We start from the raw sequence: 18,044 nt of genomic DNA on the forward strand, positions 1-18,044 counted from the left end.
TTATTAAACAGAAGATAGTCTTATGTTTTCCAATACCTCTGAAATGATACATGTTCTTCAGTTATTAATCTGAGTTTTAGCTGATTCTTAAGACTTTCCCATGTCACACTGATTTGGGGAAAAAATACATTGTTCCTCGGACAAAATCACTTAAAAGCTATGACTTCCATTTCATTGTTTCTGTAAGAGAATTTGAGGTAGCTTTTGCTCATTTGCTTTTCTGCCATCCTTTTCCAGTTCAGTAATATTTCTTAGATCATTGTTGTGATAAGGCAATGTAAGGGAAAAAAAAAAGTACACACTCATAACTGATACTTGTGCTGTAAATTGGAGAATCTTTTGGAGATCATTCTGAAACATCCTTTCATCTGTAGTTTCAGTTTTTAAATACACACCTAGGAAAACAACCCTGAGAGAAAAAATCCTCAGCAGCTTCTAGTGAAAGATTCATAGAGTGAATCTATAAAATGCCATGTGCCTAATAATTGAGATGAATATGATATTTGGAAATGTGTGTAAAATGATGTTGAAAAAAATAACATAAACTAATACATAATGGTTACAGTTATTAAAAAGAAGAGGTATATTTTTGGATAGGGATTAGTAGAGAAACCACGATAGAATTGTGCCCTTGTTTATGGAATCTTTTTCAGGTGAAGAGGTTTACGTGTTTACCAGTGCAATAAAAATCCTGCCACTCAAATAATGATGGATAAAAGGAAAACAATTCATTTAAATTTGAAAAATGCTTGCAAATGGACTGTATAATTATACATATCTATGTACATGTATATATAAGCAAAAATGTAATTAATGTTTATACACAGAAAACTCTAGGTGTCATACTTGAGCAAAAAAACTTAGTATTTATATGGAAACAAGATAACTTCTGAATTCTGAAACACACCTTTTACCAAGTAGAAACTTTCTAATTGTTATGTAACTTTATTCTTACAGGCCAAAGAGTGTGGCCAGATGCAAAATAAGTGGCTGATGATAAACATTCAAAATGTACAAGACTTTGCATGCCAGTGCCTCAACCGTGACGTATGGAGCAATGAAGCTGTGAAGAATATTATCCGGGAACATTTCATTTTCTGGCAGGTGGGGAGAGTTAATCAAACATTTTATAGCATTTTACTTTGGTAGTATGTGGTGTCTAGGAGGAGGAAGTAGGTTATAAGCTAAAAAAAAAGTAGCTGAATTAAATTATTACATATGAAAACATAAAGCCACCAATAATGGCTAAGATAGTAAAGACAAAAGAAAATTAGAGCATCAGTGAAGGGAAGGAGGAAAAAACAGAAGCAAGCCAAAAAAAAAAAAGAACCAAGCCATATAACCATATAGTACGCATACTTCAGAAGAATTTTAACATTTTTTAACCATCTTGATAAGAGTGTATAGCTGTACTGTTTAACAGAAATATAATACGATTAAAATTTTATTGTAGCCACATTTTTAAAAGTCAAAAGAAACAGGTGATTGATTTTTAATATATTTTAAAAATCAGTATCTGTAATATAAAATTAATGTTAAAATATTGATTGAGGCATTTGGGTTGTGGGTTTTTGTTTTTTTGGGGGGGTGTTAAGCTTTCAGGATCTAGTATGTATTTTACATTTACAGTATAGCAGTTAGGATTCGTCACATTTCAAATGCTTCAGTAGCACATGTTCTGGGGGCTACTATAATTGATAGTGCAGATGTAGAAGATTTGAAGAAATTGAGAAACCTTTGTTTAATATGTTGATTTTAGCTTGAGTTTGGTAATCTTTAACTGTATGTCCTTAAATTTGTCACTTAGTCTTTCTGGCTCTGGTTCCTTTTTATATAAATTACCATGCTAACAGTAGGTGATCTTGCCCAGTTTTTTATATTATGGAAAATTATAGGGAAAAACTCCCATAGTCCAGTGGTTAGGACTCTGAGACTTCCACTGGGGACACGGGTTCAGTCTCTGGTCAGGGAACTAAGATCCTGCATGCTGTGCAATGCAGCAAAAAAAAATTTTATAAAAAATAAAAACTTCTGAATTAATTTTTTCCCCGCTCTAAGATATGCTGTTAATGTTAGTAATTTGCCAGTTCATTCTTTACAGGCCCCTGAATTCAGTTAAGTTTTTTTCTGAACAGTAACCTTTTATTCAACAACTATTGATTGAGCATCTGTTTGCCTAGCAGTATGCTAGGCACTTGAGTTGATAATCTTAACATATTGTGATTTATTAAGATATATGTAGTTGAGAGTCAGAAGTGACACAGATGGACAGATGACTTGAAAAGGAAGAACTGGGTCAAGGAGGAAAGATGGATTGCTGTATTTCTGTAAGGGTCAGAAGTGACTCTGAAGGCAGGAAGTGACGAGTTCACATTAGGTGACCTTCATTTTCTCTGTAGGCAGTGAGAGCCTAATATGCCATAGGTGTTTTTGGAGAATTAATAGCTGTTGGTATATAACAAGGTACTTTATTAAGAGGCTGATTTCTTTTTTTAATATGTATAATGACTTAACAGGTCTATCACGACAGTGAGGAAGGTCAGAGATACATACAGTTTTATAAGCTAGGGGATTTCCCCTATGTTTCCATCTTGGATCCACGGACAGGTAAGGTGTATTTCAGCTTACTGCCTTTAACCTATCGTGTATCTTTCAATTACCTAAATAATCTTCAATTTTATCTTGGGTCCAGTTTCAAGATTGTCTGTAGTAATGTATATGAAAGGTTCTTGTTCATGTGCCTCTGAATTACTTAAAAATCTATTGATGTGTGTATTTAGGGAGTTTGTTAGGAAACAACTTTGGGAGATGGTAGTATTTTAAATTTGCAGTTCTGTTCTTTCAAAGAATAACAGTTTATCTTATCATTTTTAAGGATCCCCTTAGGTTATTTATTTAAGACTGTTCAGATACTCATTGTAATCCCACCAGAGAAGCAGAGGGTAGAGCTAGTTTCATTATTAACTGATTGAGTTTTGTATATGTATTGCTTTGTCAGAATCTCTTCTTCCTAAATAGCAATAAATGATACCAGCAGATAACGTAATTGTTCTGTCATGAAGGCTGGGAATCTCTTAGGTTGGTTATAATTAATGTATCTTCTAGGTTATGAAGACACTGTAACTTAAGTGGTGATGGGTGGGGGTATGTTCCCAGTAAATTTTAATTGTGGTATGCTGAAAGAAATACTTAGCGAGAATTCAGAAAGAATATTGGTTTTATTATATTTCTATATCCTGGTTTTTAATCTTTAGGTCAGAAGCTTGTAGAGTGGCACCAGTTAGATGTATCTTCTTTCTTGGACCAAGTAACGGGATTTCTGGGTGAACATGGGCAATTGGATGGACTTTCTAGCAGTCCCCCCAAAAAATGTGCCCGTTCAGTAAGTATGACTGAGAAGTGGTGATGGGCAATTAAATATAATTGTATAGAAGTGCCTTGTGTAAAATGTTTGAGGTTAAGATGGTAAAGATAATAATGTAAGTGGCAGACAGTTAAAATATGTGGCTGTACAGCATCTTACGTTTTGATAGTTTCCCACATAAGGGTTCTTTCTTCTTAGTGAAACTGCAAGATTCATATTTCCAGTCTCACTTGCCGCCAGGGTCAGGCATGGGACCTAAGGCCTGGATTTAGAACGGAACAATGTGAAAGTGTAACACTGAGCAGGGCAGCTCACCTGTGAGCCCAGTAACAGAGAAACCCACTTTTTGAGAGGCAGTACTGTTTGGACTGTTGGAATCCAGGTCTAAGCAGCAGCAGAAATGATATTTTTGCTAGAACATCTCTCATGGTGTAGTTGGGCATTATTTCTGATTACATAGCTTTAGGCCCTAGCTCTCAGGCCCACCTAAAGATTATTTCTGTATTTAATTCTATAATATGCTATTACTAGGCAGACCTACTTGATAATTAATAGCAAAATTAGTTTTAAGTAAGAGACCTTCAAAGTTGTGGGAATCTTCATTGATTATGGGAACTATTTGGGTTTGATGGCAGTGAGGATGGAATTAATTATAGAGAATCTGACTTTAGTAGTCTAGTACCATGCAGTAATGAAACAGTTCCTTAAATTATTACTGAAAGTAAAGTGCACATTTAAGGAGAGGCTATGAGTACTTGCTAAGGGTTTGTATAGAATTCATTTATCCTCCTCCATTACTCATGAATTTTACTTAAGTAGAATTCTTTTTTAAGACATTAAAAAATCCAGGAAGTTTCTGTGACTTCCCTGAGAGGGTTTTCTCATCTTTTGCAATCATAGGCTGAAATTGTCAAAATCCAGAGCCTGAGCTTTCGAGTTGCTGAATTACAACATAAATTTGGTTTAATATTTCACCAGATGTCTTATAAAAGTTAAGGAACTTGGTAGGGAAAAGAGTGGGTCCATAAAATTGGACAATTACATAGGGCTTATTTGAGTGACTAGTATTTCAGACCCCACTTCTGAACTAAATAATTCTCTGACTTAAATTCTGATAACTCTCTGTACAAGAGAAACTGTAACACATAATAGCTTAAACAAGGAGGACATCTTTTCTCAATAAGAAGTTCAGAGGGAAGCAATCTAGGACTTGACTGCTGTGGATGTCATCAAGGAACCAGGTTCTTTCTCTTTTTTTCCCCCCACTTCCATCCTTAGTCTTGGCTTTTGTCCTCATGATTATGGTATAGATGCTGTGCTCCCAGTATCACAGTCTAATGGACAAGGAGAAAAGAGGTGATATCTTTATTACAAAGATAAACAGCCACAGATAAAGAATTCTGCTTATTTTTGCTGGACACAGTTGCTTGGACACCGTTGAGGTCCCTTTTAATAAGGAAGCAAAGATCCTAATTGTGTCTATAAAAGGAAGCATGCCCCACGAAAAATTCCATTTACCAGTTTCCCTTGCAGCTAAAAAAAAATTGTGGAATGGAACTAAAGCATCACTTACAGAGAAAGTAAATAACTAAATGCCTGTATTAAAAAAGAAAGCTTCAAATTAATAACTTAAGTTTTCATCTTAAATGAAATGAAAAAGGACCCACACAGAAAAAACTCAAACCCAAACTATGCAGAAAGAAAAGGGGAAAGAACAAAGATCAACCAGTAACTTAGAAAACAAAAGAAAAAATTAAATGAAACCAGAAGCTTGTTTTTTAGAAAGTCAGTAAAATTGGTAAGCCTCTAGTCAGATGGTCAGGGGAAAAAAGCCACAAATTACCAATTACAGGATTGGGAGAGGAGCCATCCATATAGATATTACAGTTATTGAAGAAATAATAGGCAATACAGTGAATAACTTTATGTCAGATATTTGACCCTTTAGGTAAAAAGGACAAATTCCTAAAAAGACACAACCTACTAAAGCTCATTAAAGGAAAAACAGATACCCAAATAGTCCTATTAATATATCTATTAATTAAATTGAATTTGTAGTTTAAAACTTCCACAAAGAAAACTATGCCCAGGTGGCTTCCCTGGTAAATGTCTTTAATTTTTAAGGAAGAAATAATGCTAATTCTACACAAACTCTTCCAGGAAACCAAAGGGGAAGAAACACTGCCTAGTTCATTGTGAGACCAGCATTAACTTGATATCAAAACCAAAACCAAAAACTGAGCTTTGTTTTACAAGGAAAACAAAAGACAAAGAAATTAAACCAATAACCCTTATTAACAGGGATACAAAAATTCTTGACAAAATTTTCATAAATCAGACTCAGCAGTTTATAAAAAAGCAGTGCATCCTAACCAAGTGGGTTTTAGCTCAGGAATGCAAACTTGGTTTAATGTTAGACAACCAACCAGTGGAGTTCACTAAAAAAGAAAACCATATTATCTGCCTCAAGTACAAATTTAAATAGAAGTAGGATCTTGTAAGTAAGGAATCAGAGGAGAATGAATGTTGGATAGGAAGCCAGCAGTATCTACTATGGTGGCAGTCTTTAAAATCAAGCTGCATGCTGTGTAATATCATTATTATAAACCTACAGTTCACTTAAGCCATTGCTGGTCACATGGGTACATCTACTTGCCTTTTTATTTATTTATATATATATTTGGTGCTAAATTAGCCTTAGTGGAAGTGAGTGAAAGTGAATTCGCTCAGTCATGTCCGACTCTTTGTGACCCGTGGACTGTAGCCTTACTGCTGCTAAGTCCCTTCAGTCGTGTCCAACTCTGTGCGACCCCATAGACGGCAGCCCACCAGGCTCCCCCATCCCTGGGATTCTCCAGGCAAGAACACTGGAGTGGGTTGCCATTTCCTTCTCCAGTGCATGAAAGTGAAACGTGAAAGTGAAGTCGCTCAGTCATGTCCGACCCTCAGTGACCCCATGGACTGCAGCCTTCCAGGCTCCTCCATCCATGGGATTTTCCAGGCAAGAGTACTGGAGTGGGGTGCCATTTCCTTCTCCAGGGGATCTTCCCAACCCAGGGATCGAACCCAGGTCTCCTGCATTGCAGGCAGATGCTTTACCCTCTAAGCCACCAGGGAAGTCCAATTTATATATATTTTTTGGTGCTAAATTAGCTTTAAGTAAGTAAGTAAAGTCGCTCAGTCGTGTCCAACTCTTTGCGACCCCATGGACTGTAGCCTACCAGGCTCCTCCCTCCATGGGATTCTCCAGGCAAGAGTACTGGAGTGGGTTGCCATTTCCTTCTCCAGGGGATCTTCCCAACCCAGGGATCAAACCTGGGTCTCCTGCATTCCAGGCAGATACTTTAACCTCTGAGCCACCAGGGAAGCCCCAAATTAGCCTTAAGTTGCCTTAAAATTTAAAAAAAAAAAAAAAAAAATTTTTTTTCAATGTTATTGGCTGATAGGGTAAGCCAAATTGAAACTCCTTTAGTTTTTTGTTAGCAACCTGAACTTTTTATTGTGGAAAATTTTAGAATAGAAGGAGTTTATTGAGCTTCTATGTGTCCATTAACTAATTTCAGTCATTAACAACTTATAGTGAGTCTTGTTTCAGCTATACCCCGTCCTTTGAAGCAAATCTCAGGATTCATTGTTTTATTTATTATTAATTCTTTGGCATGTATCTTTAAAAGATAAAAGATTCTTTTTATTTTTAGAAATAATCACAGTACCTAACACACCCGCAAAAAATTAACTGTAGTTCCTTTATATCATAAAATATCCAGTGTTCAGCTTTTGACTATCATAAAAAATCTTTTTGTATAGTTTGGATTCACTTTAGTAATGCCTATTTTGCGACTCAACAAGTTTAGTGAAATCTGTGACAGTAGGACTTTTCCACGGGGAGAACTGTTGAAAGTCGCTTTTCGTGGTCGGTCACAATGAGAACCTTCATTGAAATTAAGTTTGGAAAAATGTAGTTGTTTTTTCATATTTTTTTCATATTTTGTTTTGTTTGAATGTTAAAGATCTGACTGTAAGATTTTTTTGTAAAATGATCATTACTGAGTTATTTATTTACTGATAGCCTTCTGTGTGCCAAAGCAGTGCTGGTTAGTGAGCAAGATAGACATCTTTCTTTGTGCTTAGTCATGTTAAAGACTAATGTTTCGACTTTTATATTTAAAACCTTAATTCATGTCTTGTTCTGGGCAAGGAATAAGTTGTTTTCTTGATTTTATTCACTTTGATTTCCCCCACCCCACATCCTGCCAAGTCCTGTGCTTGCAATCATTGTGCCAGATGGTGTGACGGTTTTTATTTTTGTGTTTAAAACGCCATTCCAACTTGGCTGTTTAAGACAAAGTTGTTGCCCTCAAATAGCTTAAAATTTAGTAGAAGAGATACATCCAGCAGACAGTAATAATGGCAAGCTGACTGTTTGATTTCCCATGCCCTATTTGACTTGATTTTTTTTTTTGGTTTAACTGTTTTCTTTTTCTTTCCACCCATGTTGTATGACTGCATCTTGCAGGAGAGCCTTATAGATGCAAGTGAAGACAGTCAGCTAGAAGCTGCCATCAGAGCCTCCTTACAAGAGACACATTTTGATTCCACACAGACAAAACAGGATAGCCGCTCAGATGAAGAATCTGAATCTGAACTTTTTTCTGGCAGTGAGGAGTTCATATCTGTTTGTGGCTCTGATGAAGAGGAGGAGGTAGAGAATCTTGCCAAGTCTAGAAAGTCTCCCCACAAAGATTTGGGACATAGAAAAGAGGAGAACAGAAGGTCAATGACTGAGCCCCCTGCCAGAACTGAGCCTGGAACAGCCACAAACCACCAAGGATTGCCAGTCATGGATTCAGAAATATTGGAGATGTCACCTGAAAAATCAGATGGAATAGTGGAGGGCATTGATGTAAATGGTGGGTCACATTTTAAACTTCCTTTACTTAAAACTTTAATATTACTGAAGAGAATTATTTGTTTAAATTAGCGTTCTGTCACACAGCTATATATATATTTTTTTAACCCTTTCTTTAGGACCAAAAGCACAGCTGATGTTGCGGTATCCAGATGGAAAAAGGGAACAAATCACTCTTCCAGAGCAAGCTAAACTACTAGTAAGTTATATCTAATTTACTTGAAGCAGAAAAACTAATTGGTGTAATTTGCTTGATGATTCTTTGATATGGATGTTGGTTAGGTCTCTAACTGGAAACTTCACTGTGGTGAATCTTTAATTCTCACTGCTTTATTTCCTCCCCACCTTATCTTGGGCATCTTGCATAGTCTATTCTAGTCAAGCCTTCTCTGTTCCATAGCTGCTTGCAATAGAAACCCAACTGAAATTATTACCTGGAAAAGGAGTGAGGTTTATTTAAAGACTGTAGTGGGGCCTCCTGGATTTCCTGGTAGTTAAGAACCATGACTATTTTCTGTGTGTTTCTCTTGGGGGGCCTGTTGAGTTTCCCACTTGTGATTCTCTGCTTCATACCATTCTTCTCTCTGTATTCTGATGACTGTTTGGAAAACAGCCTGTACATAATCCATAATAGGGATGTATTGAGAGCTTTTCCTCTAGAGTCCATAGCTGATAAGCCTTTCTTTTGTGTTTTTCAACTCCTGGAAAAGAGAATGAATCTGACTTGTTTAGATTAGCCTATGAATGAATCCTCCTTGGGTCAAGTGTTTATACCTGGCCATTGCTGTGGCTGAAAATAATTAGACTCTTAAAGACTGTGACGAATGCAGGCAGGCTCTAGCCTCTGGTGTTAATACCTAGAATGTCTCCTAGTCTAGTAGTTGGAAAGGAATGGGAGATGAAACAGTGAATACAAGTATAGACCACTTTTTTGAGAAGATTGGTTTTGAATCTAGAGTGAGGAGTGAGCAGCAATCAGAGGGGAAAAGATGATTGAAGGAGAGACTAAGCATGTTTAAGTCTGATGGGAAGCATCTATAGAAAAGATGTTGAAGATACATGTAAAAGAATGGTTTGTGGTGGTGGCATGGCTTCTGAGAAGGCAAGAAAGGATTCAGTGCACAACTGACAAGATAGGATGAAGGATAAATAGCAGGAAGGAAAACTAATGAAATGTTTAAAAATGAGGATAATTTTATAAACAGAAATTAGGTTTGTTTATTGATGAGACAGTAATAACCCTGAACACTTCAATGTCATTTACTGGGCTATTAATTATTGAGTACAGGTTGATTATCTCCCCATGCAAAGTGTTATATTGCCACTTCTACAAGAGTAAGCTTCAGTTTTTATAACTTAAACTTATATCTTATCTGATGTAAAAATGAATATTGTATATTTTTTAAATTATTCATTATGTTCTGTCTTTTGTTCCCATTGAACAACTTTGTCTTTTCTCTTGTTTTTCATAGGCTTTGGTGAAGCATGTCCAGTCTAAAGGTTATCCAAATGAACGTTTTGAACTTCTCACCAATTTCCCTCGGAGGAAACTCTCTCATCTGGACTATGATATTACATTACAGGAGGCAGGCCTTTGTCCTCAAGAGACTGTCTTTGTACAGGAAAGAAATTAACATCATGGCCTGACCTCTCTCAGCTTACCCCTTTTTTTCCCTTTTTCTGTGAGATACCATGTCACTGAGTATGCATTTTGGCTCATAGGACCATAGAGCCAAAGTTGGGCAAGCAAGTCACCTGCCTTCTCTTCTGTTTCTTGTTCTCTCCTGTAATCAGCCTCACCTCCTCCCCTTCCCCCCGCCTTTTTTTCCTCCTCTCCCATTTCCTTCTTTTTCCTACTTTTTTCTCTCTTTCTTACCTAATCTGGTGACCAAATGGAAGTGTTAGGATAAGACCTCCTAGTACTGGCAGCAGGAAATGTGTGTTCCAATAAGTGGTCTCTTACACAGCACTTTTAGGGGATCAAATGAAATGTTACTCTTCAGACTCCTTTGGTAAAGGAATGGCCAGATTCAGAATAAGAACAGCCTCTCTGTTTTGTAAGCCCTTTTTTAGTAGGGAGAAGAAATTCTCTAACACATGTTTTGTTTTGTTGTTCATGTAGGAAATACCACGTAACAGAGTGCCCAGGCTTTTGTTTACATGGAAAAAGCATCCTTTATAATTACTGCTCATTATATTTAATATTTTTCTCAAAGAACTGCCATCTAGAATTATTTCCATGATATGTGTTATTGACAGAAAGAGTGTTAAATTAGGGTGAGTAGCATGGAGTGGCTTTCAATATCCTAGCCTGAGACAGCTTCGTTATTACTCTATAAACTATCTTGATCCTGCTAATCTTGGAATGGACATTTTGTGAGCACGTTGTGGTGACTAGAATAGGAAGGTACTTGCTGTTTTTGCCAGTACAGCATATTAATTCCTTTGGCCCTTCCATTGTTTGGGTCCACAAGTGATCTATAGGAAGGCAGCTGTTCAGTAATCATGAGTACAATGGCTTGTAGTTGTAACCACTATGGTTATTGATTGTCCTATGTGCTTTAAGGCATACTTAATGTATGCCCTGGGGGAAAAAGAAGAAGATGAAGCTGAGAGTTGCTAACCATGTTCCTTTGGTTAGAAATAATGATTTATCTTTTACCCTTGGTTGGAACTGTCTCTGAAAGGCTCTGGTGATTGAATGAGCTTAATTTCTCATGCAGTTTTTTACAAAAGGTATCAAAACTGAAAACTTAGCTCTAAGGGGAGGACCTTTAAAATCAGTTCATAAGACAACATTTAGTAACGGAAGTGGGGAAGATTACCTGTAATTTTTGGGTGTGAGTTTTTTCTGCCAACAAAAGCCACATTCAAATTGTAGTTGGTGAGTGCTTTTTTCAGTATTATTTAGAAGAGGTCATCTTGAATCTATATAATACAATTAGACTTACCAGCTTCACATTATGCTCAATTCTTATTTTGAGCTTTAGAGTCCTCTGAACGGGTAGTAGTAATTCTGGTGGCAAAATCAGAACTTTAACTTGTTATAAAATCATAATACAGAGTGAATCTGTTTTGTAGATTGGGATTTAGATTGATTGATTCTTCTACTTGAGGAACATAAATTACTATTACTCAGAGACCTTTAGGTTCCCATCTATTTTAAGATCACTCTCTTGGCAACTGGGGGATTTAAAAAAAAAAAAAGATGCTTGTGTGTTGCTAGTACACAATTAGAGAATACGGTTTCTAATGGTTGGACTTTGAGGGACCCTCCCTAACAAATGAGTTATGTATGTCCTCAAGGAAATCATGGAAAATTCTGTTTATTCTTCAGTGAGTCCTTTTGAATTAATGTTCTTACATTTTTTTCTAAGTCTGTGTAAGTGCTTATGTATAAGTATATAATTGTATAAATATTTATAAATATATTTATATAATTACAATTTCATTTATACCTTGAGTCAAAGTTCTCTCTTTAGATTGGTGACTGAGTAATACCACTTTGGTGTATTTTCATAGGCTCTCGAGGCTAACTAGCAGCTTCTGATTTATTGAGGAAGCATGGTTTTCATGTTAATTCCTCAATTGTTTCTCTGAACTTGGATAATATACTTGCTATCTGAAGAACAGAGCTATATACAAAGGTGCATTAGAGGGTAAAAAAACTATTGGTCATAGACAAGGTCAAAAATCTAAAAATTCAGGGAGGCACAGGGTAAGAGGTGAGGTTATGCTCAGCTTTGGTGCTGTGATGGCACCTATCTCCACTCTCAGCAGAGTCACAGCTAAAGTCCAAATCTGTTAAAAATATGAAGTCAAGAATTTTCCCCATAGGATTCTATTTCATTCTTTTACCTACTAGTTTCTCTTTATAAAACATATCTGGAAAACTTAAGACAACATGTTCATTAATGATAAGATGTAGTTCTTTCTGATAAGCTCAGCTCTGGCATATCCATGTATAAGAAACCAAAGTAACTTTTTCAACTTTGATTACTATGAGATGACCACATCAAAGTGATATAAGTAAGCATATCAAAGAGATGGGGCATGAGATATTGATCCAACTTAAATAAAACAGGGGTTTTTACAGTACAAGATGTAGAGGATTTTATTTTATTCTGAGGCAGGAGTGTAATTATCCTGGGTTTGGTATACAGGCCCACAAGGAAGGCATTATGAATTGTACACAGGAAGAGTATGGATTGTGCTTTGTTCAAGAACTTAATACACTTTATTAGTAAGTCATTTCCTCTGCAAATTCCTTAGCTCTTTGGAGGAGAGGTTTTATTGAATAGATAAAATGAAGTCAGTAAGATTAGGTAAAAATAGTCACTCCTCATAGGTGATGGAAACAGCTTGAAAGAGACCTTAAAAGGTAGGAAGGAAAAGAACAAGCTAGACTTTGATGAGAGTAAATGACAGAAGACAAATAGAGGGAGATGAAATGAAAATCAGGGAGGAAAGTAACAGGAAATCATTTTAATTTGATTTATGAAGGGACCAGAGAAGAGAATAGCCAAATAGGGGGAGAACAGGAAAGTAATTTTGAGTAACTAACAAGTACTAAGTACTTCATGTGCATTTTCTTCTTTAATCTCCCTAAGGACTCCACAAAAATGCATATTTTCCCCGTTTTATAGATAAGTAAGAAAATTGAAGTTCAGAGAACTTGTTCAGGATGTCACAGCTAGTAAGTGGCAAAATCAGAGCTGGCATTCATGCTTTTTTTCACTCCTGTGCTGTGGTCTCCTACAACAGGAATCAATTTGTTTAAAAGGTTATCTTCTCATTGTTTGGCTCTGTAAGTTATTTGGGTTTGTTTCCTTAAAGCTCGTGAGATTTGTACTATGCCTATATAGTCTTATTTACACCATTATTTTCAGCGGCTGATTACCAGTTGTTTTTTAAAAATGATGCACTGATGAAAATGTGAAAGGAAAATAACTGTGGCACTGTTTGCCAAGAAAAAAATGGAAAGGATAAAAAAGAATTTTATCAACTTTTTTTTTTTTTTACCATTTTTCAGAAAAGATACAATTATCTTTTCTATATCCCGTCTATATTAGATTGTTGAACATTGTGTATTTTAAAATCTTCTATAAAATTCTACTTCCTTGACTCTGTAAGTTAACAGTTATTTGAGTCCTTAAATCAAAGTTGGAAAAACCCTAATCTAAGATCTGCTTCCTGCCTGTTTTATCCAGTTGGAGAGACACACTACGCATGAGATAATAGAACATGTAAACGCTTACTTTCCTGAGTCTGAACCATAATTAACAATAGAAGTTTAGAAAAGGTAAAGAATAGTGTAAGTTTTATTTAGGGAAATAAAACTGAAAAGTGGCAAAACACATTTTCTTTTGATTCCCCTGTATTCTTTAGTACCAGCTTTTGAAACTGCTAGATTTAGGGTGTGACATATAACAATAAGGCATAACTAGGAAAGAAGTATTGATCCCAGGATTAAAGATTTAAGCTAGCAGGGATCTCATTTGGACATTTAGGAAAATACCAGAGGGAGCCACTTGCTACTGGAAAGAGAAGATTTAATTTCTCTTCCCGGGTACACATTAAATGTATTATATATTATATGCAGAAGGGGCACTATGTAGGTATAAAGTATACTTGGGTTACATCTCTGCCTCTAATTAACAGAGAATTGAACTAGATCAATAGTTCTTAGTCTGTTCAAGTAAAAGGGCTTGTAACATTAAAATCCGGCAGTGGTGGGGAGTTGTGGGGTTAAGTATGGTGGAGAAAATGTAAGTGTGCCTGTGGAATTGCAGACCCTTTCCAGAGACTCTGGGAACCCACAGATTGTAGACCACTGAATTATGTTATCTCTGAATCCTCTCCACTCCAAAATTTAATGCTCTTGAGTCTCCTCCTTTTATTTTATATATTAATCCCTAGAGTAATTTAAAGTATTCTTGTTAATCAGTTCTTGCTTTTTTCCCTGTGTCCAGGTTTCATTTGTCCAGTAACTTGATCTACCCATACTGTGATGATTGAAATCTCCAGAAGGAGAGTATAATAGTTTCAGGTTTACTAATGATGTTTTAAACACAATTCATTACTTTTAATTAAAACTTAATGCTGTCTTCCTAATCAGTGTTGAGTGTGACTAAAATGTAGTAAGAACCAATTATTTCACTGACAGCCAGAGTTAAATTTAATTCTTTATGTGTGCTTAAACAAAGCAGTTTACTGACTAAGCAGTTGTTAGGAAATTGATTTGTGTAAATTGTAGAATTCACTTGGTTTTGACAGAAACAGGTTTTTCAGGATCGAATTAGGTTGACTTTTAAAAATATTTCTTATCCCATAGAGTGTATCTCCATGGTGTCATTTTCTGTCTTTCTGGGTCTCTTTCATTTAGAGCCAAAGAGAGAGAGTAAATAGTACTCAGAAGTATTACTCAATAGTAAATCACGGAATGGAGGTTGATGAGTAAGTAAAGTCTTGTGTAAAACTAAATGATAGTAAGAAGAACCCACCCTTCTGGTGAACATAGCAATTTTCCAATAAACATAAGCCTTGATAAAAGCCACTTAAGGACAGCTGTGTACTTTGAATATTTAACTTCGTTTATTTGCCTTGCTTAGCATTTTACTTACTGTCTTGCCATGAAACTTAGTATTACACTGTATACATTTTAGAATAGTGGTAAAAATGTTCTGTAGTACTGAAAATAACCAACATAGAACACCAAGCCAGTGTGGTGGTTTCTCCTGATATGTCAAAATTCTATATTTCAGTGATGGCTGTTTTGGTCTTTGATTCACCTATGTGTCAGTCCTGCTAGAGAGACAGATTAGAATCTTAGCCTTTTTTAAAATAGAGATTATGATGAGCTTGGTAGTTTTCCCATGAAGTGATTGTGTGATTAAATTATTGAATGTAATGAGACCCTTAATTAGAAGATCTTTTAATGCAACTTTCTCTTACGTTTCCATTCTCTTCTTGATTTTTGACATCTGTTCTCAGAAAATGTCATGATTTTTAATGAAATTGGATATGTTTAAGAAACTCCATTTCTGACTTTTAATAACTTTTCATTTTTTATAAATTAATATACCAGGAAAGAATTTGAGGCAAACAGCATTTTTTATAACTCTCTCTCTACCTAGGAATCCTTATTCCAAATATAGAATAGCTAGTCCATGGTACCCTTTCCCCTTCTTTAGCTTATGGAATGCTGTTGTATTGCTTAGAATCTCAGTCTTTCTCATAAACATAATAGTTTTGGTACAGGCTTTTTCTTTGACATATGATCTCAAAGTAGAGTTGAGCAATCTAATATGAACTACCTTAATAAAACATAATTTAGCATTTCTGTAAAGCATTTTCAAAAGAAGACTTACTTGTAGGATTAGAGATATAAATACTGATGGTAGTATTTTGCCTAAGAACAATCACATATTAATCTATAAATATGGACATTTGCCTTGTTGTACTTAATTCTGTTGCACTAAACAACAAGTTTTTGTTGTTTGCTTAATAGTGTTTCCTCTACAGAGATCAAAATGCCCTAAGATTTTATATCCCTTATAAAGTCACTTGGGTTTATAGATTGGAAGAATAAGCTCTAATTAATGTAAGAAAAATTTTATCTCCATTGAAAGAAATTATTAATCTAACTTGGCCACCATGAATCACTCATTTATTAGAAATGGTAAATAAAATGGGAAACATTTCAAATCATTAGATAAATTCTGACTTGGAATTGAATTCTCCCCTCCTTAAAGTCTTTTCTATTTGTTTTTTTTTCATAGACTCAATATGGGCATCTTAACTGATAAGGGAGAGAAAGTCTTGGTCTGGAACCATTCCCTGCCATTCTGCTTATTTTTTTTTTCCTTTGTCAAGGTCGCTGACTCTAGTATGTGTCACCAGGACATATTCAAGTTAATGACATTGGAATGTTGATGCTCAGTTGGATATCTTTCTGTTTTCAACAAAATGGTTTTATAGTATGCTTTTCTCGAGCTTCTGTGTTCTTAATAATGAAAAATATCAATAAATGGTGTGATTCAAAATATAAATAGGATTTTGACACTAATCATATGCTCTTAACAGTAGCTTTTTGATAATTTAACTGCCCTGTAAGTTAAACCTCACATGGAGTGACCACTGCCACCAGAAAATCCCCTCTTACCTGCTAATTAGAATGAAAGTAGTATGTGACCTCCACATTTCAGCTAATTAGTAATAAGCTTGTAGTGGCTGTTTATCTTACCTATTTGGGGACTTGGGCCTTGTTCCTTTCTTAGGTTTGTCCCTTAGATTTGGAAAGACTATAACTTGCTGGGAGACAGACAGTAAAGCTGTGAGATAATCCTCTAGTCTTAGTTGTAGAGAAATGAGTACAGGTTGATGCTTATATGATACTTGGATTTTGAGGGGCTTCCAGCCAAGCTTTGGCATGAATCTTAGAAATAATTTTATTCACTCCTTTAAGAATCTTTTTTTTTTTTTAAGAACGGTTTTCCTTTTGATTGTTAACAACTTCTAAGCATCTGGTGTCTTTATTATTATTATTTTAACCTTTTAAGAAAGAGAGTAGGTATTGATTGTTCCATGGAAACTCTCAGGAGTGTTTGTAGGCTTCTCTGCATGCTTTGTATGAGTTCAGTTTTAACTGCGTTTTGAATCATCTGGAATGTCCAATTCTGGTGTCTTCACTATTGTGTTTTTTCAACATTTTTCATGTCATTTTCCAAACCTCACTTCCCATCTTATTCGGAGAAGTTAATCAAGGAATGGAATTTGGGGATAGGGACGAGGGTGGGTTGGGGACTTGAGTGAAGTCAACTTAGGGTATTTGCTTTAGTGTTCTCAAGCAGTTTCTAATGGAATTTAGAAATTCCCTGGGATGTTTGTATACTCAACTTATTCTGGATAAAGTGGTGGTCTCAGTGAGATTTGCATTCTTAATGCAGGACAAGCTCTAAATTTAATCTGTAGTGTAACTTGGTTATTGAATCCAAGAAGGTAATGGACAGAGACAGTGCTCCTATTGTAGTGTTTCTGGCAAGTGCTCCCTAAAATGCACATAACATACAGTTCTCAATTTTCAGGGCTTTAATCCCATGGTGCTAGGAGAGATCATTTGTTTCTGCAGTTCTTCTCAAGAGTGGGAAGAAGGCTTTGGGACCAGTGAGAAAGGGGCGACAGGATCATCCACTAAATTTTTTTGTTCAAGACACTTGACAGACCCTCCTGTATATCTAGTAAGAGATAAAGGTGCTAGGGAAAGCCTTAAATTTGAAGACATAAGGAGACCATAGAAAATATAAACTTGTAGGAGGAGAAAAACACGCTGTTAGATAAAGCAGAGCTGTAACTGCTGGCTAAGACTCAATGGAACTTCCACTTGCTCTAAAACCAGGGAAATCTTAGATAACTGGGTGTGATATCTATAGATACACATAGTCTATAGGTAAATAATTTCTAAAATGAGGATCTTTCTCTTGGTGATCCTCTGGTTTTGGCTGTACCAAATTGTGAATATTCTTGCTGTGTTGTACCCAGTTACTTTATATTGATACTGCAACTTGAATTGGGGAGGGGGCGGTGGGACATTTGGGGTGGGGGAGGGAAGGGAGTCTTTCGAAGACATCAGCTCACTGTGCTGAGAGAGGGACCAAACTCAAGGAAACCTCTGATCTATAAATTCAACTGCTGCATTTTTTTATAAATACATGTAAATGTCCTGTTGTAATATTTGATCTTGGAAATAAAATCAAAAACTTTTCAGTATTA

General features: G+C 35.8%; 1 protein-coding gene and 1 non-coding gene across 2 annotated transcripts in view; one reads left to right on the top strand and one right to left on the bottom strand.

The window, feature by feature from the left end:
• Positions 1-18,044, top strand: part of UBXN7 (UBX domain protein 7) — a 57,812-nt gene extending 39,768 nt beyond the window's left edge. The window contains exons 6-11 of the mRNA XM_040249806.1: positions 958-1,104; positions 2,517-2,607; positions 3,255-3,382; positions 7,881-8,274; positions 8,393-8,472; positions 9,746-18,044. Coding sequence (XP_040105740.1) covers positions 958-1,104; positions 2,517-2,607; positions 3,255-3,382; positions 7,881-8,274; positions 8,393-8,472; positions 9,746-9,907 — 1,002 coding nt within the window. The 3' untranslated portion in view covers positions 9,908-18,044. The remainder of the gene's footprint in view (positions 1-957; positions 1,105-2,516; positions 2,608-3,254; positions 3,383-7,880; positions 8,275-8,392; positions 8,473-9,745) is intronic.
• TRNAS-GGA lies at positions 6,659-6,730 on the bottom strand. The gene has a single exon. It is a non-coding gene; the product is annotated as a tRNA-Ser (tRNA).

Source organism: Oryx dammah, unplaced genomic scaffold (genome assembly GCF_014754425.2).
Source record: "Oryx dammah isolate SB20612 unplaced genomic scaffold, SCBI_Odam_1.1 HiC_scaffold_2, whole genome shotgun sequence".
Classification (NCBI taxonomy): domain Eukaryota; kingdom Metazoa; phylum Chordata; class Mammalia; order Artiodactyla; family Bovidae; genus Oryx; species Oryx dammah.